Source organism: Chelon labrosus, assembly GCF_963514085.1.
Source record: "Chelon labrosus genome assembly, chromosome: 20".
Taxonomy (NCBI): Eukaryota; Metazoa; Chordata; class Actinopteri; order Mugiliformes; family Mugilidae; genus Chelon; species Chelon labrosus.
Genome location: NC_140353.1, coordinates 20040966 through 20068712, shown reverse-complemented (window position 1 = coordinate 20068712; position 27747 = coordinate 20040966). Strand labels below are relative to the sequence as shown.

Sequence of the window (27747 nt, the reverse complement as noted above, 5' to 3'; positions counted from 1 at the left end):
ATAATAATAATAAAGGGAAACACGCTTTAGGTAAAGACAATTGACCATTTGCAGAGCAGCATCCTCCAAGTTGCCGTTGCTCCGCCCGAGCTTTCCGCTCTCATGTTGGATGCAGTTTACATGAACAGTGGCACATTTAATTCTTATTTTATTTCCAACATGCTATAAAAAAAAACCTAGCGGCAAAGTCGCCGTTGCAAATCTGAAACAGCTGAAGGAAGATTGTATGTGCTAGCTACCTAATATAGCAAACATTAGCTTCTTCCAATGTATCCTGCTCTTCCGTAATCTTCTAAAATAAGATGAAACTTTTTTTTGTATTTTCTTGGGACTAATATTTTAGCCAATGAACCTGGAAAATGCAATTCTATTTTGGGTAATGGTGACGATGGTTATTGGAGTGGAAACTCCGGAAAGAGCTGCTAACCTTAAATAAAAATAAAAATAACTACTACAAAGCGTCTAGTCTTCTGGATGCCGGCCATAAACCAGGCTTTATTAGCGCAACCTTTACCACATGCAAGCTAATAAGATGATGACGTGCTGCTTGACTTCCTGACAGTTACAGCGGTAAGTAGCATAATTAGCTGGGTGTGCTAATGATTGCATCAATGGATTCCTCGCGCTTTTGTTCTTACGTTTTTTGGTTTTCATATTGAGTAAAGGCACCACCCTCCATGCCAGACTGTCAAGTGGAACAATTACAGTTTGAGGAGGATTTAAAAAACGTCTAAGCTAAAAGCCTTCTAAGCTATTTCTGCTAGCGTGTCTTTATAACGAAGTAAAATAAAATAATATCTCTTATATAATAAATAAATTAGCTTGAGGTGCACGTATTACAGGCAAACGTCGCGAAATTAAACAGGAAGGAAACCAGAATAAAGAAAATAATGCAAAAATCTGAAAACTACACAATAAATAAAAACTGTAAAACCTATGCATGAGTACACATTCAGAACACACCATAAATACATTAAAAAAAAAAAAAAATTAGTGTAACTATGCAGTAATTGTTTGTTTGATCAAGTCTTGGTGGCCCAGTTGAGGTGTAAAGTTTTACTTCACAGGAAAAATACAAAATACTTTCAATACTTTCACGATCCCTTAAGTCATCTTGGGACCCTTGTATTATATGAACCATACGCTGGGAACATAAACATACAACATAGAGGAGATAGAATATTACACATTTCAGACATATTTACTGTATTTTTATTGCCCTCACACACACGCATACGTACACCCACACACACGTATATATATTATTTTAACTTTCCGACAAATCGGCTAAACATGTTGACACACAGAATTCTAACTCAAAGGTTGAGCAACTGTGCTTCACATTTCTGAAATAGATTTCCTAATATGGGAATGAAAATTTGCCCAATGTGCTGCTTCCTGTAGGGCCCACCTGAGGAAGCAGGGGAGTTTCCTGAACCCAGATTTAGCTAGACACTTTCTACGCAGCCTTTTGATAAAAAAAAACTTAAAATTAAAAAAAAAAATAAAAAAATTAAAAAATTAAAAATAAGGATTAATTATGGTAACTTTGGCGAGCACACAATGGTCACACGGCGTGATTTGCTGCAAAGGGACTTAGTAGGCAAAGTTGAATAAGGGTTAGATTTACTCACCTCACCAAGTCAGTCATACAGGAGCCGACCACCACCACATCAAAAGCTTCCTCAGCCATGATCTGGTGATCAAGATACACATTTGTGTCACTTCTACAGCAACAACTCTCCTTTCCGGGGCATAAAATGTTTTTAAGATTATATTAATTCAAAGCATGTGCTGATAGAGGAGATTCCTGAATTTCTCAACAGTCACTGAGCCCTTCCTGCAAAACCTGTGCAAAAATGAGGACAATATCTAAAGCACAGCGGACATCTTGGGGCATTTCAGGCAAAAATATGTAAAGTACTTTCTCAACAGCCTCCAAACAAAAATCACTCAATTTTATTTATCTCCCACATTAGCATGAGCTTGACTGAAACAAGGAAGAAGGTAAAAATAGAGCATTCATCGCTGCCTGAGTTGGACATATTCCAATCTCCCTGGTGGTGGAGAGGGGGGGTGGTGGGGGCATTTCAATGCTGCTCCACGTGAACGCGCCACAGCCCAGCAAAGACTTTAATTAATTCAATCCTCGGCTTGTATTGAAGCTAATGCTAGTGTGTTAATCTCTTCAAATCTCTTCCTAGGCAGTGGAAGACTTGGAAAGCCTGGCCGCTGGCTGTAGGATGGCTCAATTCTCTCTCCCACATCTCGTAAAATATTGTCTTCCCTCTGCAGGCATGCAAAGATAGCCTAAACCCCTCCGCTGGAGGAGAATGTTACGGTATAGGCCTTTTCTGACCACTTCCAACAGCAGGTAACCCCCTGAAAGCTCTACATCGCTTGTTGAATTTGAGCTGACTTATCAAACAGTGGCTGACCAAACTGAAGCTGTATTTGTGAAGTTGTATTAGCGTAAGATTCCACTCAGCTTCAGAAAAATAAGCAGTACACGTGTCAGATGAGTGTCTTTGCACGAATTGAACAAAATGTGCTCTAGAACGACAATGTGATGCACTCAAAAGCTTGCAAATCAAAGTTGCACACAGTGGTTTAAACGATTTAGACCAAGCGGTCAAGCACAATCCAAAAGAAAATACTGTTTTAAAAACCTTGTAGGAGTACATATTTTGCCTATGTCTGGTTGGGGAGTCAAGTTTTAACTGGATAATTATTGTTATTATGATGATAAGACCATTTATGTACAAAAAATCCTTTTCAGAAGTTAAGATAATGAACTGTAATCACAAAAATACTGTTTGAAACCTACTCCCAAGCACACAAACAGTTTGTAAAAGCCCTTTTTTTTTTAGTGCCAGGGTCATAATTTCTTAACCATTACGTAAAACTGTATCATAGTTGAATGCTGACCTAATAAGACAGCTAACTGCTCGTACCTCTGAAAGAATGACACCCGTAACGGTTGGATGTTAACCAGACATACAGTGTTTATGCTGGGGCTGTAATCAGGGATTCTGAATCAGCTCCACGAACGTGGAATTTCCCAGCTGTGAATCAGCCGAACTACCCCCATGTAGAATTACCACAAGTCTTGCTGCAGGCGCTATTAGGACTTCTTGGCCTTTGTGCTCATCCTGCATTTTTATTTCCCCAGTTTCTACTGGAGAAAATTAATTTGCACTCTGCATGTTTTCTGTGAGGTGGTTTCAGTGGTGTATGAAAAACACGCAAAGAAATGCTCAACAGTCATCCACCATGCAAGTTCGTAATAGTTGATTATATACAGTATTTTGCCACTTTTCCAATAAAAAAAAATTAAAAAAAATGTGTTTTTAGTTGAAAGGGCGGGGTAAGACTGCTTTTGGTGAAATCAATCACATTTCCAACACACATGCCAATAGATCTACAGTATCAGGATTAAAATGCTTGCATTTTCTGCAGACGTTCATATTCTTGAGTATATACGTGAATAATTGCACAACTGATATAAAGTAAGGTTTGTAGCTGTCTGTTAAACGTCAAAATATCACAAAATGAAACTATTAAGCTAACTTTACAACAACTTAATGTGTAGACAAATATTCCAAATCTAGCATTTCGGAATGAGCGACCCATAAAAACGAGCACAGCTTAATTACGCGACTGCTAAAGTTAAAATAAAGTGTGTTTAAGAAAAAAAAAAAAAAAGGTGCAATAGCTACCTAGAACTCACATTTGCTTCTGCAGAGTGGGCAAAGTGACGGTCAAAGTGCAGTGTGACAGCTGAATAACGGTATAGCTATTGCCGGATCGACTGTTATCATTGAATTAGAGCATATGCATTAAATGCGACTTCAGGTTGATTTTTTTATATTTATGTGAACTAACAAATGCTTTATGAGTAATATAACACCGCTAAATTTGGCTCTTGTAGTGGAAAAAAACATTGTACTAACAGGCATTATTGCGGACGGCTAAACGCGGGGCTCTCGCGAGGACCCAAACAACATGTACCGGAAATTCTGAGAGCATGAAGTAAACATTGGAGTTAACCCTGAAATTATCTGACTTCCAGCTGTTTCAGGTACTGTAACACACACCGCATGATGTATGCGAACGGACGTGAATGAGCAAGTTATTTCTCGGGCACGCTAAACGTTTAAATTGTGTCAAATGGACCTAGCAATTTGTGGTAAGCTAATAGTGGCTAACGTGCCAAGCTTGCGATCATTGACATCCTAGCTGGGGAATGGATTGTGTCAACCAACTATAAAGTAACATTTAATGTATCAATAAGCACATTATGTGTTTCCCGTGCTGTGTGCCCATTCTATGTGTTTATTTTGAGAGAGAAGGCTTTCTGCTATAGCTACATGTAGACACCTCCTGGTGCTTACTTCTAATCATAATCCGAAACTTTCAGGGTTACTGGGGTGAATAGTTTTTCCGTTCGGTGTATTCGTCACGTCTTCTCCTAATAATTCGGGAAGAAAGCTAAAATCTCAGAGCAGGAAATAGATTCTAACTTGCGTACAAACATTTCCATAACACCAGGAAATGACAGCTAATAATGACAAATGACGCCTACGTGAAGTATTTCCTGTTCTTTGAATCTTTAAAAAAAAAAGACGTATTGTTATTGCTTTGTAAAAGGCTGTTTTAATAAATTACGCTGAATCACATTCCACTCGTCGTGTCTCCACAGACTCCTCAGAGTGGGTAAAATGAACAACATGTCACCTGAGGTTGCGCTGCACCGGATCTCACCTGAGCTGCGGCCCTTGCTGTGCAGCGTGGTGAGGAACGGCCGCGTGGGGCTGGACTCCACAAACTGCCTCCGCGTCACAGATCTTAAAACTGGGTGAGGTGTAATTTTGCCCCTAAGTCTTTCTTGCACGGCACTTCACCAGTCTGGTTTTACATATGTTTTTCAGCACTGCGCATTGTTTGAAAGATTTATCTGAAAAAACATACCTGCATATTTTATATGCATCGATCAGCCACAACATTAAAACCACTGACAGGAGTATTAAATAATGTTGATCATCTTGTGACAATTCAGTGTTCTGCTGTGTACCTTTTGGACCTGGCATTCATGTGGATGTTACTTAGACATGTAGCACCCACCTAGAGCAGACCAGGCACCCCCACCCCATAGCAATGACACTCCTTGATGGCAGCAGCCATCCCCAGCAGGATGCAGCCACACACAGATACACACAAAAACAATTCAGGAACAACTCAAAAACATGAAAAAGGTGTTGACCTGGCCTCCAAATTTACTGGATCCCAAACTGATCAAGTATCTGTGGGATGATCCACAGAGGCCCCTCCCCTCAACCCATAGGACCCAAAGGCCCCCACTAACAACATTCTGTTGCCAGACACCACAGGACACCCTCAGAAGGCCCATGTCCATTCTCCGATGAGTCACAACAGATTTGGAGGCACAAGGGAGACCTACACAATATTAGGAAGGTGGTCATAATGTTATGCCTGATCGGTGTATATATAGAATATCATTTGATGGAGCAATAATTGGAGATAAGACAGCTTCGTCACAGTTTATTTCTGTTATGGCTGTTGTGGATGATGTGGCGATGCTTTTTAATAGACATTTAATGAAGTATGCTATATAGATGAACATCCTTTCCTTTTCTCACTGCAAATAATCATGTTTGGTAATGTAGCAAGAAAACTGCCTGAAGCCGAAGCAGACTGTCATTACAGAGTGGGGAGCTTTAGTTGAACTAATGGTTAGAGAAAATAATATAGAAGGTAATACACTGAAATAAGAATAAGTAAGAATAAAATGGAGAAATAGATACACAGGGAAATGAATGCAATGGTAATTAAATACAAATGCTAAATAAAACCAAAATAATGAATGAACACCGAATTATTATATAAATCAAAATTAATTTATTTTCATATTATTTCTGATGCATTGAATGGTATATGAATTAATTTATTGAGTCATTATTTTTTAAATTAATTAATTTTTTATTTCGTAATTTCCAGGCCTCAATAGGTTAGAACTTGTTACTCATACTTCAGGTTGACTTTGTAGCAGCTAGAATTTGCCAGTTCTCTGCTCGCACTGAACCGGTCAGTCAACCCAGTGGTGGGTGTGTTCTTGCCTGATTACACTTGACACAAATACCAAGCCCTAGGTCGCTGCTGTCCAGTGACAGTTGCAGTTATTCAAACAAGATGGCTGTGTCCTTAGTGTAGTGGTAGTATTTAGTGTACTTCCAGAATCATGACTCAAAAACTGGCATTCATAGTAATATGTCCTTCCTTCTAGCCGTGTAAATATTAGTTTGAAAAATAAACTTGTCAGTCCAGACATATCTATATTTTCCAATGTGCGGTTTTGCATTTGCAACTAAATGAGTAGTAATTTAATACTGGTGCACCTTTATTCAGAATTTTATATTTGGTGAATTGTTACAGCTCTAAGTCAATTTTGTGCTCCCCCTGACTGTCTTGTGTTGTTTTTATCCTCGCCCTCCATGTTCAGATGTACATCTCTGACCCCTGGTCCTTGCTGTGATCGCTTTAAACTTCACATCCCCTATGCTGGAGAAACCCTGAAATGTAAGTAAACGAGTCCCAGTCCTACTTTGGACACTTCGGACACTTCTGTTTGAATAATGAGTCACTGATATTTGTTGTTATTGGGGAACATTTCTTTGCCTTATAAAGTAACAAAGTAGTTGTAGCAGTCGATAAAATAGTATGGGTCAGCTAAGCTAAGGGCTCTTCAGGGGCGTAAAATCACACTGCGGCCAGCATTATATTGTTAGATTTATAACAAATGCTAATTAAGGTGAAACAGTCTGAGGTCTAATCACATTGATTGCACAATTTATTCCACTGTGATTCCAGCTTTTACGCAATTTGTTGCTTCTTTGTGCTTTAAATTGTAAGCACTGACAGGTTGTTGCGGATTACCAGCAGTGCTCAGGTTAATTCGTTCATTGTCTAAACCAATGGGCCTGTACTTTGAAGAGAGAAATTCATAGCTGACGTTGTTTTATTACAGTTGACCAGTTGAGAGAGGGCAGGTGGTTTGGAGTCGACACCAGTTGATAATTATTCAGTGCACCAGAGGTTAAACTAAGACATTTAGAAATTATGTGGAATTGTGACAAGAACGCCACACAAACATTCTCTGTTACTTTGAAATTATACTGCACAATGGGAACAGGTCGTAATTGCACTTACCAAGCAAGCAGCAAGGTCAAAGGCACCCACAGGAATTCCTTAAATACAAAAACAAGATGACTATTCATGCCATGATGGTGATGCTTCATTAGTACAGTGATACCAGTAAACATGATGCGGTTTGTGCCACTGAACTTTACAGGAAGGGTCTCTCACGTCATAATCAGGTCCCCACTTCAGAGACTTTCCCCTCCAAGCGTGCCTCCTGAAGTGGCGGCCGATGTTACTCAGTGTGATCATAATCAGGACCAAGATCAATTTTAACTTCTTGGAATTACAGTGACTCACGAGACACATGTCAGGCCTGTGTGCACATGCGTCTTGAAAAGATACCATCACGTATCATCTTCCAGTTTTACGTGGCCACCCAGACTTTCACGACTGAAATCCATTGAACAGATTTAGCTGTTAACAAAGCTTGGAAACAATACACACTCATCTGTGCGACGTCTTTTCTGCATTGAAGTTTATCTGAATTTCTCGAAACGTCTGCTATCAATATTCTCGCCCACATCAAAAAGACAGCACGTGACAACAACTAGATGTTTGAGCTAGAAGCACGTTTTTGTGGCTGATGAGTTAGTTCTTTGAACGTAATCCCTTTCAAAATACAATAATTAAATGTGCAGGTGTTAAAAGTGAATACATGTTAATGATATCCATGTTAGGACATCAACATTAAGTGTAAGAAGTTTGCTTTGGTTGTTGGGTGCAGATATGGCCCTGAATGGGGAAATAACCTATGACTGGATAGAGGAAGCAGACTTTGCTTACTTTGCACAATTTGTTTAAAAAATAAAAAAAAAAGCTCTGTCCAGACAAGAATTGTTGAGCCCTGTGTTAGGATGTTGTGGCTAGACTTGGAATTTGTGGATTTAGTGCATGAAGGCACTATAAATTTGAACTCATATATTTGTCTCTAGAGAAGCAGAAAACCCAGATGAACCCATTTTGCCTTCCTCAGAACAACCCAAATAACAAAATATAGAAATAATTACAAGAGTTTTAAGTTTGCAGGAAAGTAGCATGTTTCTCAAACCCCTATTCCCAAGAAGTGTCAAGAAAAAGCATGTGAGCCCTTTGGCATGACCTGTTTTTCCTGCATTAATTTGGTTATAAAATCTGATCTTCATCTCAGTTGCAAGTACAAACACATTGTAGTGAGGAAAAAAAACACAAGCATTTATAAGCTTTTGGGTCTTTATTGAACACGCCCTTTAACCGTGCCCAGTACTGTACTCTTTTGGTGGGAAAGTGTGAGTAAACTTTTTAAAATAAATGATTGAGCCTCTTTTGGCAGCAGTAACCCCAAACCAGCATTTTCCATAGCTGCAGATTAGAACTGCTGAGATGTCTGCTGTGAATGGCTCATGAGAGATCATTTCATGGCATGCCCACAAGGTTCTCATGGGATGGATCCTCTTTGTTTGAAGCCATTCTGTAGGAGATTTACTTGGATGTTTAAGGTCTTTGTACTGCTATATCCCCAACTTCTACTCAGCTTCAGCCGGATAGGCTCATTGGAAGATATCTTGATGAACACTTTCATCTCACTGATAACCAGAGGCAGCAACAGAATCTCAAATCACGATGCTGCCACCACCGTGCTTTCAGTGATGTTTTCAGGGTGATAGTCCTATGTGTTCTCAGGCTCTTGAAACTTTGATCCGTCCATACATTTTTTTCAGTACACTCTTTAGTGTGGACGTGCTATTGGCAAACATTGATAATTTTCTAGGACAGCAGAAGATCCCTCCATGGTGTTCGGTAGACTCGTGAACTGGGATGTTTACCAGCTTGTATGTGCTATTCTGGGTGTCTAATTTACATGATCAAACAGTCTCCACCCATCTTAGGTTGAGCTTCCAGAAGAACATAGTGTTGTATTGTCACCATTTATAGACCATTTCTGTAACTATGGACTAATTAATATCTAAACTCTTTGAGGTGACGTTGTAATTGCTTTCAAAGTAACCAATTTTAACCACTTTCTAAGTTCTCTAAGATCCCTTCTCTTTCTCTTCTCAATCAGCAGACTATAAATACCAAACCCAAAATGTTAAAATGTTTTTTTTTAAGTCAAAGCAGCTCTAACCTACACCTCAAGTCTTGTTTCATTGATTGGACTCCAGGTTTGCTAACTCCCGACTCCAGTTTGCTTTTGTTGATGTCATTAGCCTGGGGGTTTGATACTCTTTCCAGCCTACACTGTGAAGGTTTGAATGATGGCTTCGATATAGATAAAACAATAGATATTTTTTTGTTATTATTAGTTCAAATAGATTCCGCCAGTTCACATTTGTAACTTAGATGAAGAGCTGACTGTATTTTAAAGCTAATGTATACGTAAATAAAGAAAATCTCAAAGGATTCACTTGGAATCCAATGGCAAACTGTAGCAAGGATTTATACCATCTGGACGGCAGCAGGATGGGCAGCTGTGGCTCAGCAGGTACAGCGGGGTTGTCTATGAACCAGGAGGTTAGAGGTTTGATCCCCGGCGCATGGACCACATGCCGAAGTGTCCTAGAGCTAAGGACCAGACGTTTTACCATGCGAGATTACATCCATCTGAACGTTTTTGCTGCTGGTGCCAGAACCAGTATTTTTGGCATGTTCGGTTAATGTTGTTGTAAAATAGATGATTAATGACAGTAAAATACCTGAAAATCACAGCTGACCTGGAATAATGTAAAACGTGAGATTGTAAATTGCAGTTGGACCATGTCCCGTACCCTTACTTAGCCTTCACGAGCAACTTCCCTCTACAGTGTTTAATGTCAGTGTACACTGTTTAATTCACAGAGACAGGAAAGCAGCACCCTGAAAAAAGAAAAAAAAAACTAAACAGAACCTGCACTGGCATTCAGGCATGGCACGCGACATCTCTGCAGCTGTTGTGCTTTCCTACGATTTTGCCTGAGGAAGGAAGTTTGTTAAATCAAGGGTGCAGAGCTGCAGGTTGGACTGTCCCGGTCTACGGACCTGCCTACTGATAGCGTGCAAAAGCATGGTACACCCTGCACAGTGCTAGGCACCATTAATGCAAGCCTTGCCCCCTTCTGCTTCACCATCGTGGCTGGTACTGCTAAACAACAATTTGTGGCCTTTGTTGTCGTGCACATTATGTCCTTATGACTTCAATAAAATGTCTGGCTGAAATGGAAGATTTTGAGAAGGCACGTAACGCAGGGACAAGATTTCGAGTGAGGCTTCTTTATTGCTGTTTCACGGCGTACGAACGAATCAGAATACACAGTGAAGTTTGCATCTCCAAGACCGCCATTTCCCCCCTGGAACCACGCCAGTAGTTCTCTGACAAGCTTCCAGTGGTTCGTCACAGATTTACAACACATCCTCTCGTTTCCTTCTTTGACTCTTCTCCACTGGAAAAGTACTTCCATGTGTGTACGTCTCTTCTCGCTGTCGCTGGAACTGCAAAAAAAAAAGAAAAAAAAAAGCAGAAGAGAACAGCACACAAATAGAATTGTGTAACATAATATCAGAACATTGTGAACCACCCCGATCATCGTGTTATGTGATCATGTCCTTGCTGCAGTGAGAGCCCTTTCCAGTCGGTAGTTTATTTTTTAATTCATTTGAATGTCTTGACCCGTTTCTGCATTTTCTGATTACAGCCCTTTCTTCGTTCACTCCATTTAGATAATAATGAAACAAAAACCAAACTTAACAGACCCATGCAGGTATCTTTACAAGACAGACCTGTTTGCAAAGATTCCAGTGGCTTCAGTGGTAAATGTCAAGTCCGCTCATTACTTTAAGCACCTGAATTAAAAGAGCCCGGAGCTCAAACGCATGCAATGCACTTAATGCAGCTCCTGAAACAAACGGCTGCCTCAACAAGTCACTTCACGCTGGATTCAGACGACTGACAGTTAAGATAATTATTCCCACAGAGATTGCATATTTTCAAAAGTGAGCTTATTTGACATTAAAGTCAGGCTGATACCTACCTTGATGTGTTGCTGTCATATTATAGCGCTTAATGTAGCACCAGCAAATTTTGGATCAGACAAGTGATAACAAGTTCTTCTCTTCTCTCCCAGGGGATATCATATTCAATGCACAGTATCCAGAATTGCCTCCAGATTTTATCTTTGGAGAAGATGCAGAGTTTCTCCCTGAGCCCTCAGAGTTGCCAGTGAGTATTGTGGAAGAATGTAAAAGGCTGAGTTGTTGCCGATCATTTCACTATGAATCTACAGCTTGCTTTATTATACTGCTCTGCTGCACAGCATAACAATTCACCACTATTTGTTTTTGCACCGTCCCATTTGTTAAAGGCAATTTTTTTTCATTAATTTGCCATATTGCATGCTTTTCAAATGTCACACAGATGCCCTAAATTGCTGACTTCAGCAATCCCAGTAGTCAGAGGGCAGTGCCACATATATACCTTTCATAAAAGCAAACTAACACTCTGCTGCTACTGTGGGTGTGCAGTGTGAGAGAGCTGGAAATGTTGCAGTAATTGTTGTGAGCTGCATTTCATTATGCTGTGAGCTTTGTTTTGACTTACTGTTTATCTGTAAATCTGATTGAAATCTGTGCGAAGCAGTGATTCACTAGAAATCTAGTCTAAACAAGATAAATGTCCCGTCCTTGTTTGTAATCTGTCGTGTAATAAAGGCAGGATAGATTATTACAGTTAACATTATTATTGTTATATTAGCATTCAGGTGCTCAGCAATCAGTTTAACAGAGCAAGAGGTTCGTGTTAATGCTTGCCGTCCATGGCCTCCAAATTCACTAGATCCCAAACTGATCAAGTATCTGTGGGATGATCCACAGAGGCCCCTCCCCTCAACCCATAGGACCCAAAGGCCCCCACTAACAACATTCTGTTGACAGACACCCTCAGAAGGCCCATGTCTATTCTCTGATGAGTCACAACTGATTTGGAGGTACCAGCAGGAGAACTGGTTTTCAAGGACTGATTGCATCAGCATTGTCTAGTTTTACATGAGGTGTGGCTGTAATTTTCGTATATTAATGTGAGCTTCTTCACCACAGATAGTCGTTACAACAAGTTCCAGTTAATCTCTGTGCATGTTTCAAATGCGCTTCTTTTGTGGTCCTAAGGTATTGATACTAGGATCATTTGGAACATTTTAACATTTTATGATATATAAATCCATGTCGTCATAACATAATTCATACATCATTTCAGGTGATTTTATTCCAAAGTACTCCAACAGCTGTTACAATTTAACCTCAACAAACTGTTCCCACGTTTCCATGCACTTCAATTGAACTTGAACAGAATTTTGGTGTTGAAATTGGAGGACATGGAAAATGTGTCAGAGAAGCTGAAATGGTTGGATAAAAAGTTGTCTGAATTGTATGAAAGAGCTTTAACCTCTGCCAAAAAGCTTTAGGGGCTTTTGGACTAAACAGTTCTCGGGACTCCCTAAGGGTGACTACCTACCAGGGAGCTCTCCTAAGATATACATAACTTCAAGGGCTTTTTTCTATTTGCTTTTTCCTCACCTTTACTAATGCTTAAATGACAGATTAATTGCAGTTTTACGGTTGGTAAAGCAACATCACTTATGTCTCTGTGATATGTAACCGCACCACACACAGTACAACAACATTGCATACACACACAATAATGACTGGTTTTGTACAAAGGCAAAAGTTATTTTTTTTTTATATATATATATATATACATATATATATTTTTTTTTTAAGCCGGTTGACATAGCTGCATTCGTGTAATTCAACCAATCAATGTGCCCGGAAGTAGGAGCTAAAAGTACCCTAAAAACAGATTTGCACGAACTACTATTATTCTCAGCTGCTGCAGTGTGGACACTAGTGTGGTACATTCTCCAAAACTTGGAATTCCATTCAGTGCGTTATTGTGTGCATCTTGAAATCTCTTTCTGCAAAATGCAGAGCAGCTACAGGCTGAATATATTTCACACACATCCCGTTCAAATATCCATTTCTTTTATGTTCTTTAGCTGATGTTCTGACCATAGACAGTATAAAGATGGACGGCACAGCTACTCCTCAAAAGTGAAGCTGAAGCAAGGTCAGCATAAAAGGACTTACCACACTTGGAGTTCTCTGATCTCAACACAGTTTAGGTGGCAATAACAAGGCAGAGGACGGGGTCCTGCTGCTTTGCAGGGTTGCAGCAACATGACAGGGTCATTGCTTTGTTAATCAGCTTTTATACTGTAGTGCTACTGGATACTTTTTGGGACTGTTTCATTCATTCATGCATTTTCTGTAACCGCTTGTCCTCTAGAGAGTTTTTTGGGACTGGTTCCGAAAGAATAACAACCACCAATAACAACAGCCCTGGTTTGGGGAATTTTTTCCCCCCGAAAACAAATAATCTTCTTCTGGCTTAGTTCTGAACAGGACAGCTCTGTGCAGTCATGTTTCCATCTGATGGAAACACCTATATTGCTAACAGTGTGACCTCTAATTCCACAATCAGCACAAGCTTTGTCTTTTATTGCTTTACAAACTTTTGACCCTACACTATTTGGAATTTGAAAATAATGTCAATTGGCTGTCATTGAGTCAAAACTGTGTTGGGGCTATTTGGTCTATAGGTGGAATTTGCTATCACCTGACGACTTTAGCTGCAGCTATTTAGCTAGCACCATTCAGTTAACTACTGCTATTTTTGTAGCAGCCTAGCATGGAGAAGCTAAATTCCCCTGCTTGTGTCAGAGTCTGGGAGAAGAGAGGGGAGTATTGCTCACCGTCTCAAAAATCCAGCTGCGCACATAAGGGGAAGCACCGCTGCTGAGCCAGAGCTTGGCAGCCCAATGCTTGTTTATTTTCTCACTTGCAGTCTTGCTGTGTTTTTGCAGTAATTTTTTATTTTTTTTTGCTTTCTTAATCCTCCTTCGCCTGTCTCTCTGTCTGAGAACCTCCTCTTCCACCCCCACCCCCATTTTCCTGTACGTTTTCAGTAAGTACATCCCCCTCTCGCTATTGAAGAAGTCCTTATTCCAAGCAGTTCCATAAATTTCCCCCCATATCTCCTGGAAAGTTTTACTATCAGTGCTGGGTTTTTATATTTAGAAGACCCAGAACCAAACCAATGGACCAGTTTCCTGCATAGTATGAACTGGTGAACTGTACAACATAAAGTCAGAGTAACATGCGTTTATTTAAACAAATGATAATGAACATTTGTGTGCCACTGACTATTACTGACTCTTCATGCAAAAAGTCCACAAAAGGCACAACTCACAGGGTGTGTGTTTCTGGCCTTTGTTATCCAGTGGGGGTAAACATTAGGCTAATTTTAGGTCGTCTGTCAGTGGCTGGTTGAAATCTTGATGTCTCAGCAGCACATTGCTCTTGTTTACAGCAAGCCAAGGGTATCATTAGCTCCTCTCTTTGGGCTTGTGTTTTTCCCTGCTGTCACCAGGCCTCGAGTAGGTTTGTTATCAATGCTTCTGTTTAGACAGAGAAATGTGGGAAAAAAAGACTGGATGAAAACATGATGCATGTGAAACACAGTAGATGGTCAGTATGGTTTGGAACAGTATGTTATTTGTGTTATAAGTTGTATAACATCTTCATAAAAAGTTCGGCAATATAGACTTCCACTGAGCAAAACTAAACTAGAGGATGCCATTGTGCTTGCATTCAATTTAAGCTGGAAACAGTGTTTGGCTTAGCATTATGAAGTAAATGTTGATTGCAATGGACACTGAATAATGACACAGTGGGCATTTAGATTGGTTTCACAATACAATTCTCTTTTCCACTGGGTACAAACCACCCAGGATACTGAAGCACAAATCAGAACACTGGAACAAAAACTGTGCATCCGACAAAGAAAAAGTACCCTGTTACCGCTGTGGACAGGGCTTTGGCTGATCTTTGGAGTTGCTAATGCTACCCCTGGCATACAGAAATTTTTGCAGGAACCAAGAAAACAGGAGCAGCGCAAAAGTAACAAACATTTGGCTACTAGCTTAACTAAGCATTAGCCAAAAGTAACGAACATTTGGCTACTAGCTTAACTAAGCATTAGCCATTTAATCAGACTGACACTGGCAAAGGTAATAGCATATATTCACATAAACAAGTATTTAGTACTGTCTACGCTGTGCATCTTATTTCATTAGTAAAAACATGAAATTAGGGCAGGGTTTCGAAATGTGTGTATTTGTCGATTCTAGTAAATCTAGATTTGAAAGAGCCAGTATCGGTCAGCAAAATCCTCTGATAACACTCGCTCCATCCCTTCATTAGAAATCTTGCTGCGGTCTCTTGAGACTGCACAACAAGATAAGTCCAACAAAATATGGCAGAAACTAGAGCACTGTCAGACCTGAAAGAGGATTGGATTATGACATCAGAGAAAAGCTATAAAAAAAGCATGTGCAAGATGTGAAACTAGAGGTAATATGTACCACAACCTGTGGGACCGATGACAACATTAGCAAAAATGTTTAGACAATGAAATACCTCTAAATGAATTGATATTGAATCGAATCAAAATGGAACCTTGTGAACCAGAATTGAAATGACTCAGGAAATCTGTAGCCATACCCAGCCCTATAAAATAACACGATACTGGCCTAGTTTGCTTGTCTAAACACGTACATCACTGCATGTCTACAATAAAGAGTAAATGAGTGAATGAAGTGATTTGTTGCCATTGCTTTCTTCCGCTCCTCCTCTATAGCTACTTGCTTGCATGTAGCATTAGTGTACCTCTTCAGTGAACATGCTTCTTTCTTTTCTCGGAGTGTGTCCTGTGTTGATGACGGGCGCTAGGCCTAGGTTAATTCTAGTGGGCGAAGTTTGAATAAATGTAAGTTACCATCTTTAAAAATTTCCTGTCACTGCAGAGTAATGTATCAACTTTCTATCTGTGAATTGCAAAACTGCAAAATTAAGTCATATAGCCGCTTAATGTTACAGTCAATTACGGACCAGTCACTAATGCTAGCAATCCTTTATGTTGATCATATTATTTTTTAGCATAATTGGGATTGCCAACTCACCATCCAAAGTGGAGACTCAAAACTGCTGGGTGATATCTGCAGCTATAATTATCAGATGAGACAGCAGTTTGTCATAATTACATGAAGTGGAAACCACTTATCAATCATTTCTAAACATAGGGACCCTTTTGAATCTATTAATTAGAGTAATGAAAAAGTAGATTTATATGAATTGCTAAAATTATTATTATCACCGAATGTGAACTGTTCTCATAGTATTATTTATTCTCACACTTTGACCGAAAGTACTAGTGGACATTCCGGTCAAACGATAACTGTCTGTGAAGGTTCTTAGCAATCCAGGTCAAGGTATATCCAAACAAAACAAGCTGAAGTAAGTCAACCGGACTTGTAGGGTGAGGACATTTCACCATTCATTCAAGTAGCTTCTTCAGTTCTAAAGGACTAATGGGCAGTTGGGTTTAAATCAGAACATATATGGGTGTTGTCCACCAGAAACTGGCATGACTAGTGTCTGTGACAACATGATACTCACCTGTAATTGGAGCAGTGAACAGAGGCTCACAAAGAGGGGTTTTCCAATTTAACATAGGTTGCTTCCTTTATGCCTCTTTCAAACCATCTGTCATCTCTGACTAAGATCTGGACGTTGTTGCCTTCAAAGGAGTGTCCTTCAGGTGTAGGTGGACGGCTGAATCCCGGCCTAAGGAGCTGGCTCTCCTATTTTGAACCATGCATCTGTGAATGGATGGTTTTGTTTCCCCAAAACCCCAAAACCCCAATTTCCCCAAGTCTGTACATCCCTCACTGAACTCCCTAAGCTACATTGTTCATTTTGCCTGGTTGTTTTGTCGCCATTTAATAAGGTAGTAACACCAAAATAACCTACTTAAATTCTCAAACCTCTGTGATTATTAAGAGAAGTCACGTTTAAACTACAATGGACGAGAGATGAAAGAGACTTAAATACTCTAGCCGGATGACAAGAGGCCACACTACCCACAAATAAACCTTTTATAGCAGAACAGTTCCATGAGCCATGGAACATGAGCAAAGCCTGTCTCAAATTTATTGAGGTTCACTGTTACATTGTTGCTGAAAGGGTTGACTGGAAAGTGCAAATGTAGGCTAAATGGCATCCAGGCGAAGGCTAAGTGGCCACCATGGCCGCTCCCCACCTTGGAGAGCTTTGAAACTCAGTGCAAGGCTTATTTTTAACCGGTCACTCGTGTTTGCCCTCACATCATCTTTGTGACTCTAATTACGTTAGGGCTGTGGAAATTCATCTGCCAGTCTAATGGGCTTATTTTGGGCAGAGAAGGAGCCGTTGTTCGTATGAACGTGGAAATAAATATTAAATTTACCAGTGATTTCCTCTGTAACTTTAATTGACTCTAACCCACTCAGACACATTTATGACTGTCTAACCTACAGATGTAATTGATACCACTCAGTAGTAGAAATTCAGTGGTGAACATGTTGAAGCTGTAGCTGAAGTTTTAAATAGTACACAACATGCTGTGATGACTTTACTATGGGAACTGAACATGAATGTAAACCTTAAAGCGTGGGCTTGACTGAAGTGGCTTGTTGGGCTGGTTTAATCTAGCCTTAGAGCAGGGTATGTGCATGTGTACAACTCTGTTACTAGTTAATTAGGTATACACAGCTCAAAGTAATGTAGTCCAGAACAGCCCAGCCCTTCAATAAAGGCTCCAGTATACCTGAAGTTTGCATAAAATGTCATTCAGCCTCATTTAAAGGCAAACCGGTTCCAAATGGGCTCATTTCTAAACAAATAGACAGTTTTTACTCACTCACTAGGTTTTGGGCATCAGAACTCTGCACATTCTGCATACTCTCTGCAGCCTGGCCTCGGCAGACTCAATTCTTATCGAGTCTGGGAAGACGGAGAGCAATACTGGTAACGCACCACTGGGATTTCATTACGGGGTGTGTTTCAACTGATACAGAGAAAAAGAAGGACATGCACACCTATGCACGTGTGCATAATGCTCACCTGTGCAAGCACAAAACACTTCAAACATTGCACAAGCCACTTTCAGCTAAGCCGGACACTTGCACTATATAATAACTTTTTTTTCTACATGCAGGATTTGCACAGCACATTTTCACAGCAACAAATTTTGCGACTCAGCACAAATAAGATTTCTACTAAGAATGATGTGTATTCTGCATATTTCAACAACAATGTTTCTTCTCTATGCAGTTAAATCTCGTACTTGCAGTTAGTCTGTACAGTAGTTGTTGAACAGTTGTATATATCAATAACAAAGGTTATTTGTCAGATAGTTAAAGCTTAATGTGGTAATATATTGTAGTTGAAGTAGTAAAAGTACTGTGGTAGTAGTTGTAGTACAAGTAGCTCTTGTCTGTGTCTTGGCTGCTTATTGTATATGTAGCACAGTGGGACGGGCAGAAACATCGCATATGTTCATGAATCTATTGTGGAAGTGGAAATTGCCCTGTAACCATGTCTGGAAAAAAAAAATATTATTAATTAATAACAATTAAAAAAAAACTCCATCTTCAAACTCAATGCAGGAGTGTGTCTTTGTTGTCCATCTGGGGTGCACGCGTATTGGTGAAAGTTGAATGCAGGTGAACAAACACTAATCTGCCTGGAGATGGTGAGAGGTCACCATCAGGAAATAAAGGCATCATAATACATGATGGCAATCCACCCTTTTATAAAAGTTATACAGTTAAATTTCAAGTGCAGCTGTAGATTTAATTTATTGAAGAGTTTCTTGTGTTCCGATGTATAAATGGGTGTGGTTTTGGTTTTGAAATCAAAAGGCCTACGTCTATTCTTTACACTTTTTACGACATAAACAGGAAACTCATGACTCACACCAGTTGTCCATTTTTTTCCCCTTCCGCTTATCATCAATACGTCCCAGGGGGTGAAACAACAAATAAACAAAGCAAATTTCTTAAGAAGGTTTTCGTGTAAAATCTATTTTCAGACTGTAGCTTACTCGTGGAACACCCACTAAGCTAGTACATCAAGCTAACTGTGATCAACAGCCTGGGCCTGCCAAGAAGAGAGGAGTTTGGAAAGACATGTGTTCACCAAACCAAGTGACAGGAATACAACAGTGTAGGTCTGCCCACAAGTTACTGGGAAAAATGACCAGGGAGGAGGAAATGACAAATACAGAGACAGGAAGGGAGGGAAGGTGGAGTGCTACTTTACGTAGCCAATGTTGCATCACAGGGTTATTTTTCTTCCCTTATTCAGTAAATGATGACTACGGAATGGACTTAAATTCTAACTAAATGTTTCATACGGATATTTGCATGAAATACCGCCCCTTCCCCCTCCCCTCCCCCAAAAAAGAAAAAGAAAATGACAGATTACTGACCTGAACAAAGCTGATTGTGTAAGTGTTTGATGTAGGAGCTTTGTAGTCAGTCCACATGGTGCAGCATGTCTGGATATGATTGGTATAATAGTGCATTTTGCTTGTTTTTGTTTTACTGGTGTGGCCATTTTTCGATTTTGGTTAACTCCTTTGTAATCTTATCTCCACTGCCACCCATGCCTTTCTATAATTTGTTGTAGACAGTTACCGAACACACATACACGTACAGGGGAGTATTGCAATGAGAATATTGTGACATGAGAAGCGTTAAAAGGTCCCTACAGGTCTTCTGTGTTTCGGCCCACTAAATATAAATCGCATGTATCTTAGATAACTGACGGTGATTTAAATAAACACCACATGAGCTCCTGTTCTCTCTCAAGGACATCAGAGACATCAGGGACATCAGACTGAGCTAGACAATCCACTGTGTGGCTTGAATTGATGTTTGCATCTGTATCTGTTGACCCTTTTCAGTACATCATCCCCTAGTTATCATCTGTTCCTGAAGGTGCTATTGAACAGACAGTTTCTCACATGTGGAAAAGCATAATGCATATATTTCCACTTTGTTATTGCCTGAAATTCATTGTTGCTCATGACTTACATGTTGTCATCAAACTGACCCAAGCACATTAAATACACCCTTTATCTTCTTTATCCTACCGTGAGATACAAGTAATTGTGCAGCACATAAGAACAGGTATCTCTAATTGTACCTCTCCTTTTTTTTTTTTAACTCTCCTAATGCTACCATTTGTCTGCCCCTCTGTCCCCTTCTTTGTGCGTAATGTATCATTTCACTGGTCTAGACTTGCCCAGTGATGCGTGCAGGCACTGAGCATTTTGGGAGTTCCCCAGCCTCTCTCTCAGTCTGCGTGTGCCCGAGACCCGCAGTTGGCCTCGATAGCCTCTCTGCACACAGCTTCAACATGTTTCCACTTATCCGTCCAGCTGCACTCTGCTGTGAGGTGTGGAGCAGGCTCTGTCTAGTTCACCCTGGGAATTCCTGTGTTTCCTACATTGTTTGGATCTACTTCCCCAACTGCATAAACATTAGTTTCCACATCTTGCTGCATTTGTGCCAATTTGATTGACTATATTACCTACTCTGGTTGATTTAATCAGTATACTGTATATCTATATATATTATACACCGACCGATCAGCCACAACATTAAAACCACTGACAGGAGAAGTAAATAACATTGACCATCTTGTGACAATTCAATGTTCTGGTGGGAAACCTTTGGACCTGGCATTCATGTGGATAGACATGAATGCTTAGACATGTGGCACCCACCTAGACCAGACCAGACACCCCCACCCCATGGAAATGACACTCCTTGATGGCAGCAGCCATCCCCAGCAGGATGCAGCCTGACACAGGCACACACACACACAAAAAACGGTTTAGGAACAACTCAAAAAACATGAAGAACAGCACAAGGTGTTGACCTGGCCTCCAAATTCACTAGATCCCAAACTGATCAAGTATCTGTGAGATGATCCACAGAGGCCCCTCCCCTCAACCCATAGGACCCAAAGGCCCCCACTAACAACATTCTGTTGCCAGACACCACAGGACACCCTCAGAAGGCCCATGTCCATTATCTGATGAGTGACAACTGGTTTGCTGGCACAGGGAGACCTACACAATATTAGGAAGGGGGTCATAATGTTATGCCTGATCGGTGTATACTGTATCATTCCTGTTGGTGTCAGTTGTAATTATACAGGTTTGGCTGATAATCATAGTGATATAGGGCTGCAACATCTTTTTTTTTTTTTTTTTTTTTTTCCAGGTGATTCCTCTATGGATCATATTTTTCCATTAGTCAGTTTATCCATTTTAGATGAATATGTTATTTTATAGTCACTCTTTGGTTAATCAAGAAATAATAAGGAAAACTTCCCCCTTAAAATGTTATTTAAACATAATCACGACATATTCTAACATATCGATAAATGACATACATTAAATTGCTCACCTGATTAGCCCCATGCTTTGAGGCTAACCACTTCAACAACATGCGGCCTGCAGCTGTATTATTTGTCTGCTAAAGGTTGATTATTACCCACTTAGAGCGAAACGTTAATGTCTGTTGTTTAGGTTTATAAGTCTATAGTGCGCATAAACCAACTAACTGCTTAAAACCTGCAAATTTTGATTGATAGATTTAGAGTTTATTAATCCCAAACTGGGAAATTGCACTGTTGCACCAGCAATGTACAGGCACAGCATACTATACATAATGAATATCAATAGAAAAGTTTGTATACACAATAATTACAAGAATAATACAATTATTGAATGCTAAAATGATTGCATATTAAAAGCATGGAAAGTATGTGTTGCCATGCTTTTAGCGTCTGCTCTAGAGAGTCTTTGTTGTATTTCTGTCTGAAACACTACAGATAGGATCACAACACAACAAGGACTGTGAGGCACTGATGACAAACCGAGAATCAGACAAAACTCACTGTAATAGTCTAAATACTGATTGTGTACTGTCTCATTGTTTTGAGGTTGGGAAAACTCACAGATCTGCTCTGTTTAGGTGCACGCATCTTGTTGCTGTGCTATAGCGGACAGAGCGTTTCAATTTTAGTAACCATACTTCAAGAATATCTGTTCAACGAATTTTCTCACGTTTGGTTTACGTGTTCGTGAAATCTCAGCTCCTATGTTTAGGGTTGGACGTAAACATTATGAAACTTGAACTTCTTTACTGCATCAGCGGTGTCGATGAATCATTGCAGCCTTAGAGTGATGACAGTCCAGATTTTTGGAAAATCTCATGATGTATTTGTGCAGGTAATTTCCCCCTTTAATTTGGTGTAAGGTTTTCCATTTACAATGAAAACATGTCACAACATGTTTAAGAGTACTGACTTGTGTCTTATAGAATTTGGGATGCAGACCCATAAAATACTCTCAAAAAAAATAAAAAATAGATCATGACAAGGCTAATCTGATCCCCCGACCCACATGTTGTGTACTAAAACTATAAGAACACATGAACGAGCCACAGCAGAGGACCGAGAACTCAAGAACAAGTGGATTACATTTCACTGCAAACGTGTGTTAATCTGACAATGAAAATAGAAGATAGTCCACACTTTTCCTGAAAGCTGTGGCGCCCAACTGTGTCAGGAAATTGTAGGAAATTATTAATCATTTTATTAATATATATACATATATATATTATATATTGGAACCAGTGGAGATGTATAAATGCGTTGTTGGTTTTAGCCTTTACATTGGATGTATATTATTATGGATATGTCCTTCAATGCTTTCTAAATCTGTCATTTTCATTTACTAAATTAAATCTCCTCAGAGAAGTTATGTCCTTACACAATGAGCCATTGTTTGTAATTTAGATATTGGGACAACTCCCGCTAAGAAAATGAAGTGTAAAGCCAATCCAAGCGTTTTCCCATCTAGGAAAAGGAAGCATTCCCGGCTTGACGTTCCCCCCGGTGATCCTGAATGCCAAGCTTTGGTGAGCGCTTCCTATCTGCTGCTCCAGCTCGTCCCCTGTTACCGCTCTAACAAAGGACCTCAGATGGCCCGTAAAGCAAAGATTATGTCAACCTGGGCATAGTGTACCAACTGTTGCTCCTGCTTCCTTCCTGCTTCAGGGAATAATGCGTTCCACGTTTTATTGGGGTCTATTATTGGCAGGGCTCACTGACAGGTCTGGGAATGCATTTTTAGTGGACAGGATATTGTTTGCTACCAGATATGGCTGATAGAAAGGGGTCTGGCAATTCCTAAACTCAGGGTGGTGGATGAGAGTAAAAACAAGATACACAAGTGCTAAGGCTAAGACGGGACAAGATAGATAGATAGATAGATAGATAGATAGATAGATAGATACTTTATTGATCCCGAAGGAAATTCAAGCATCCAGTAGCAGTAACATACATTGAACATACAATACAAAAAGTATATAAAAAATAGAAAGTAACTAGAAATAAAATGTTTTATACAACTATAAACTATGTTAAAAATATAAAGTGACCTGTTAAAAATATAAAGTGACCAGTCGAAGTAGAAGGTTTTTGTTTTTTGTTTTTTTTATAAATGTGAGAACTACAAATGGGGAGGACTGTGTGCAATTAAATTAGGCTGTAAACAGATGAATGGAATAAATAAATGAATGAAAGTCACAGTTACCACATGTAGCAGAGGTAGACATGGCAATGACAGAGTGTCCAGTAAGTAGTGCAAAAAGATTTGTCCATTGTCTATTGTGTCTCCTGCCATCACTGAGAGCTGTTGTACAGTCTGATGGCCAGGGGGACGAAAGAGTTCTTAAGTCTGTTGGTGGAGCAGGATTGAGACAGCAGCCTGCCACTGAACACACTCCTCTGCCTGATGAAGGTGTTGTGCAGAGGGTGGTGGGCGTTGTCCAGTATGGACAGCAGTTTGTCCAGGGTCCTTCTCTCTGCCACTGTCACCAGAGAGTCCAGCTCTGTGCCCAGCTCTCTGCCCACCACTGAGCCAGCCCTCCTCACCAGTCTGTCCAGTCGAGCAGCGTCCCTCTTCTTGCTGCCTCCTCCCCAGCAAACCACAGCATAGAAGAGGACGCTGGCCACCACAGACTGGTAAAACATCTGCAGCAGTTTTTTGCAGACGTTGAAGGACCCCAGCCTTCTCAGGAAGTACAGACGGCTCTGTCCTTTCCTGCGGAGTGTGTCCATGTTTGTTGTCCAGTCCAGCCTGTCGTCCAGCTGCAGCCCCAGATATTTGTAAGTCCTGACCACCTCCACATCGACCCCCTCGATGGACACAGGTTGGAGATGTGATTTCTTCCTTCTGAAGTCCACCACCATCTCCTTGGTCTTGGAGGTGTTCAGCTGCAGATGACTGGACCTGCACCACCTCATGAAGTCCGCGACCAGGCTCCTGTATTCCTCCTCCCGTCCATCCTTGATACAGCCAACTATCACAGTATCATCTGAGTATTTCTGCATGTGGCAGAGCTCAGAGTTGTACTGGAAGTCAGATGTGTACAAGGTGAAGAGGACGGGAGAGAGCACGGTCCCCTGTGGTGCTCCGGTGCTGCTGACCACAGTGTCCGACGTGCAGTCCTTCAGTCTGACGTACTGTGGTCTCTCTGTGAGGTAGTCTGTACCATCTCACCAGGTGTGAGTCCACCCTCATCTCTGTCAGCTTGTCTGTCAGCAGGAGGGGCCGGATGGTGTTGAAGGCGCTGGAAAAATCAAAAAACATGATTCTCACAGCACCGCTCTCCTTATCCAGATGAGGTATCTGCTATCCCTCACGGTGGATTGGTACGTGGCTAAAGCAGTGTCACAGCCACCTTAAAAGTAGTCGCAAAAGTGCCGTTTCTGTCAACAAGTTCCACCGCGTTGGACACAAACCGCACGGATCACAGTGGGAAAGAAAAAAAAAAATAACACCAAAGAAAAAAAAAAAAAACACTGGGCTGAGAATGCCAAGTGTCTTAAACACATGACAAGAGCAATTTAACATGATCTTACACTTGGCACTCTCCGGGGGCGAAACAGGGTGTGAGCCCACACTTGAATTAGAGACTAACAGAGATTAATTTAATACTTGGGAGTTTTTTAATGCCTCACACTTTCAAGTCTACAGCGAATTATTGGATCAGGTTGCCAGCATCTATAAAAATCACATTTAAGACATAAAAACAAATATCTTCTCTTGGCCTATATAATTATCTTGCATTTTCAGATGCCAGTCCCTCTCTCATTGGCCTAAGATAAATATTGGATCGAAGATGGTACAGACGGATGGCACAGGAAGACATAATTCTGTCAACTTGGGTCTATTCAGTGTGAAGCTGCCCAATTTAGGTGTACATTTTCTCCTTAAAGAAAAACACCGGTTTTGATTCTTCCCTTATCCTCGACGTATTTACAATGCATACATTTGCAGCTCAAAGGAATCACGGCGCTGTGACATATGTTGCGCTGCTTTTATTAGTTTGATGCAATCATTTGTGTATTTTTTTTCTTTTTCTGTCACGGTTCGAGGGATGGCAGTCGTTGCGTCGTCAGACAGCAGCTGCAGGTACGACACAGGTCTGCTCAATGCGAGTCCAGCCCAGGCGCAGTTTCCCACCGCCTCTGCTGTTTTCAACAGAAATGTGACGGCACCTGGGCCGGCAACCATTCTTTAGAACGGCCGCAGATTTTATATGCATGAATTTTTTTCAACTTGCTACCCTGGATACCATACTGTACAGAAATAGCATGCATCACCTGTATCTTGTCCTCTTGTTTGTATCAATGCTGGATGTATTCTTTATCCAACTGCATGAATTCCTCCTCCTCTGTTCTCTTCTTTCTCCTTTCTTCTGTCTCTACCTGGTCGGCCTCAAGCACATGGGTTATATGAGCTGGGTTGTTCTCAAGGTTTCTTCCTGATAAAAGGGAGTTGTTTTTTCTTGCCACCGTCGCCTCATTCCTTGCTCTGGGGGTCTCAAAATCTGGGTTCTGCAAAGACAATTTGAGAAAAGTTGCATCAAACTTTCCGCTTGTATCCAAGTTCAGAGATCAGACTGAGAGTCCAACTCTCATATATTTTGTTAACCATTTCCCCTATAATACGCTTCAACCCACTTTTTAACCCCGCCAGGCGACAGAGGTGGCCACGTCCACTCAGTGTCTGAAGGCACTTTGCGTGTCTTTCATAACTGAACACAGGTTTCCCAACAAACATCTCTGAAACTCAAAAAGCCCAGTTGAAAAAACTGATATGTTAATGATATTTAACAATTCGATGATAGTGATGTTTTTATTTTTAGAAAACTGGCTCTGGCCATGTATGGCTTATACATCTTAGAAGTATGTCATGTTTCTGTCACGTTAATTATTTTGAGATGTTTCGTAAAGCTAAAAACCACACACTTCTTGTCTGTCTAATTTTACAGTTTAATGTAAGTCATTTAATTCTTCAAGACATGAAGATTTCTTGTTGCAAGTCAGATTCTTTTGTGAAGCTGCAGCAGTAGGAAATCTGCAGTTTGCATTAAGAGCAATCTCTCAACCAACTAGTTGTTGTCTCACAATAAATTAGTATTCTGCAGTAATATATCTACAGTAATTGAAAAAAGTATACAAAAGTGCAACAACTTTTATCTGTGGGCCTTTCATTTATTTAAATGAATGTAATTGAGATTGCCACTTTAAGTAAAATGATTAATAAACACAAAGTATTAAAGTATTTAAAAGTTGCAGTGTTCACTAATATTTATAACTACTAACTGTGCTATTTTGACTGTGTTTTCAACTCTGGCTGGGACACAATGCTACGCGGATGCCCAAAATGCTAAATCCTAATGCTAATCCAATATATTTTTAATATGCAGTTTTTAACATTGATATTGAATCAAATCCTAATATCTTAAGGTAATACGATTATAAACTGCTTACCTTATAGATGTGGGTTCTTTTCAAAAAAAGCAAGGTAGCAGTGGTTCATGTATTAGAGATGACAGGTTTTTATCATCAGCCAAGGTTAGGCTTAATAATTTGACACAGGTTTAGCCACTGTGTTGTGACAAAATAATTGGATTATAAGGTCCAGATTGAAGCAGGGACTATTGTTGAGGGCTATGATGTCTACCCCCTGTGGATAAAGCCCTGAGAAAGATGTTCCTTCCATACAGACTGTTCTACGGGGCATGCAGATGATTTTTTTTCTCTCCTTCCAGTTCATTTCATCAAATGTTAAATCTCAGCTTTCAAATAGCCCAGATTGTGACTCTTATATCTTTTGTCTTTTTGTTTTTTCATGTATCAAATCTGTACATTTTCCGCAGGGCTTATCCTATTCATGAAAAAAAAAAAAAAAAAAAAACACACATAGATTTGTTTTGGCACACACAGCCTTCAGCAGAGCGTGTAAAATCAATTCAGCGAAGAGTCTGTGCAGACTCACATGTCTGTGCGCTGCCACACACACACACACACACACACACATTCATAACACATGAACGTTGCTTTTTGTCTCAGTGCTTTTCATTCCCTCTCGCTCTGTGTTTGACCAGTGTTTTGTCGCCCGCGTTCAAGTGCTATCTTGTTAACTCAAAGTCAGAACATTCTGTACAATGCGAGGCAGACTCGTGCAGTGTCCTGTTGTTGGCCACTTTGTAG

The 27747-nt window shown here is 40.3% G+C and overlaps 2 protein-coding genes across 2 annotated transcripts in view; one reads left to right on the top strand and one right to left on the bottom strand.

The window, feature by feature from the left end:
• rbks (ribokinase) overlaps positions 1 to 2023 on the bottom strand; it is a 35419-nt gene extending 33396 nt beyond the window's left edge. The window contains exon 1 of the mRNA XM_084569007.1: positions 1635 to 2023. Within this exon, the coding sequence (XP_084425133.1) occupies positions 1635 to 1693 (59 nt within the window). The 5' untranslated portion in view covers positions 1694 to 2023. The remainder of the gene's footprint in view (positions 1 to 1634) is intronic.
• Positions 2024 to 3723: 1700 nt separating this feature from the next.
• The window catches only part of babam2 (BRISC and BRCA1 A complex member 2), an 86629-nt gene continuing 62605 nt past the window's right edge, over positions 3724 to 27747 (top strand). The window contains exons 1-4 of the mRNA XM_084569005.1: positions 3724 to 4081; positions 4703 to 4858; positions 6521 to 6597; positions 11295 to 11389. Of these exons, the coding sequence (XP_084425131.1) occupies positions 4722 to 4858; positions 6521 to 6597; positions 11295 to 11389 (309 nt within the window). The 5' untranslated portion in view covers positions 3724 to 4081; positions 4703 to 4721. The remainder of the gene's footprint in view (positions 4082 to 4702; positions 4859 to 6520; positions 6598 to 11294; positions 11390 to 27747) is intronic.